Source organism: Alligator sinensis, unplaced genomic scaffold (genome assembly GCF_000455745.1).
Source record: "Alligator sinensis unplaced genomic scaffold, ASM45574v1 scaffold199_1, whole genome shotgun sequence".
Classification (NCBI taxonomy): Eukaryota; Metazoa; Chordata; order Crocodylia; family Alligatoridae; genus Alligator; species Alligator sinensis.
In genome coordinates this window covers 1,191,590-1,192,806 of record NW_005842008.1, presented here as the reverse complement: position 1 = coordinate 1,192,806, position 1,217 = coordinate 1,191,590, and the positions used below count along the sequence as shown (strand labels likewise).

Below are 1,217 nucleotides of genomic sequence, written 5' to 3'. Positions count from 1 at the left end.
CAGCAGGAAGTCATATAAAGACAATGATAACACTAGACAAACTGACACAACTATGATGTGTGTGTATGTGCACACACAAGACACAGCAAGAGAGAAATACTTTTCATGAATATCCAAGCTATAGTACACATCTTTCAGCATCAAACAGAAAAGAGATTATTTCGTGTGCAATGAATTCAGAATTCAATTTTAAAAATGTTTGCTGTACGCTATTATAACAACACAACAGAAAATATGACACAGCAGTCCTCTTTTCATTACACAGGCTTCTTCACAAGACTTTCAGTTTAACACTTGTGTTAGTGCTTGCAACATAACGTATTCTTCATAGACTAGACTCTGCAAGTGACCCGGATCTGTATTCAGGCAGGTCTTCTACATACATTTTTCTCTCCTTAGCTGTATGGGAGGAAAGCTGAGCTAAAAACTGTCCCCCCTTTGAATTCTGCACAGCATTGCAAAGGACTGATGTGCAAGTTGGGCCATGGCATCTTTTCTATAGAGCCTCAGCTAGAACTAGAGCAACCACAACTCCAGTAATTTCTACCTTGTCTCAGACTCTCCCTAAAAACCCAACTCATAAATAAGATGATCTGGTCCTCACTGTTTATACCTCATTCCTCAATCTGAAATGTAACTGCCACTGAAAATAGCAGGACTAATGTGATACTTAATGTTAAGAAAAGTTGCAAATCAGGTCCTATACAAATAGGATGCATATATTTCCACTGTGGAATCACTGAAAATAAGAGTGATCATTGTTAGCACTAAAAGAGAAGTTGGACTGAAGAATGGCTAAAAGCCTAATAATTCATTCCAAGAGCCAATAAGAACCTTAAATTTGTTTAAGATGCAAACTAGGATTAAAAAATTTACAAAAGAAATACCTACACAATTCATAAGAAACTCTTCTGTAATATCTTCTTCCAGGAGTTGTTCAACAATATGCAAAGCTTTTTTCTCAAATTCAATTTTCTTTCTAATAGCAGCCTCAAGTGCCACTTTCCTTTAAAAGAGAGAGCGCAAAAGAGATTAAAATATATGCAACACTTCAGTATATATAATTCTCTACATCATGTATTTTATTTCTTTCCTTTAATTAATTTAATTCCTTTTAAAACTTTTGCACTTTGCTGTGATGGTCTTAGATGGCAATAAATTCCGCTAAAGTTAGTAATTTTGTAGCAGCTTAGGTTTACAACATGACACTTTCAAAT

At 35.1% G+C, this 1,217-nt stretch overlaps 1 protein-coding gene across 2 annotated transcripts in view; it reads right to left on the bottom strand.

Annotated features, from left to right (window-relative positions):
- The window catches only part of RPAP2 (RNA polymerase II associated protein 2), a 66,551-nt gene that overhangs the window by 60,709 nt on the left and 4,625 nt on the right, over positions 1 to 1,217 (bottom strand). For both annotated transcript variants that reach the window (XM_006021824.3, XM_025201901.1), the window contains exon 3: positions 892 to 1,006. In XM_006021824.3, the coding sequence (XP_006021886.1) occupies positions 892 to 1,006 (115 nt within the window). The remainder of the gene's footprint in view (positions 1 to 891; positions 1,007 to 1,217) is intronic.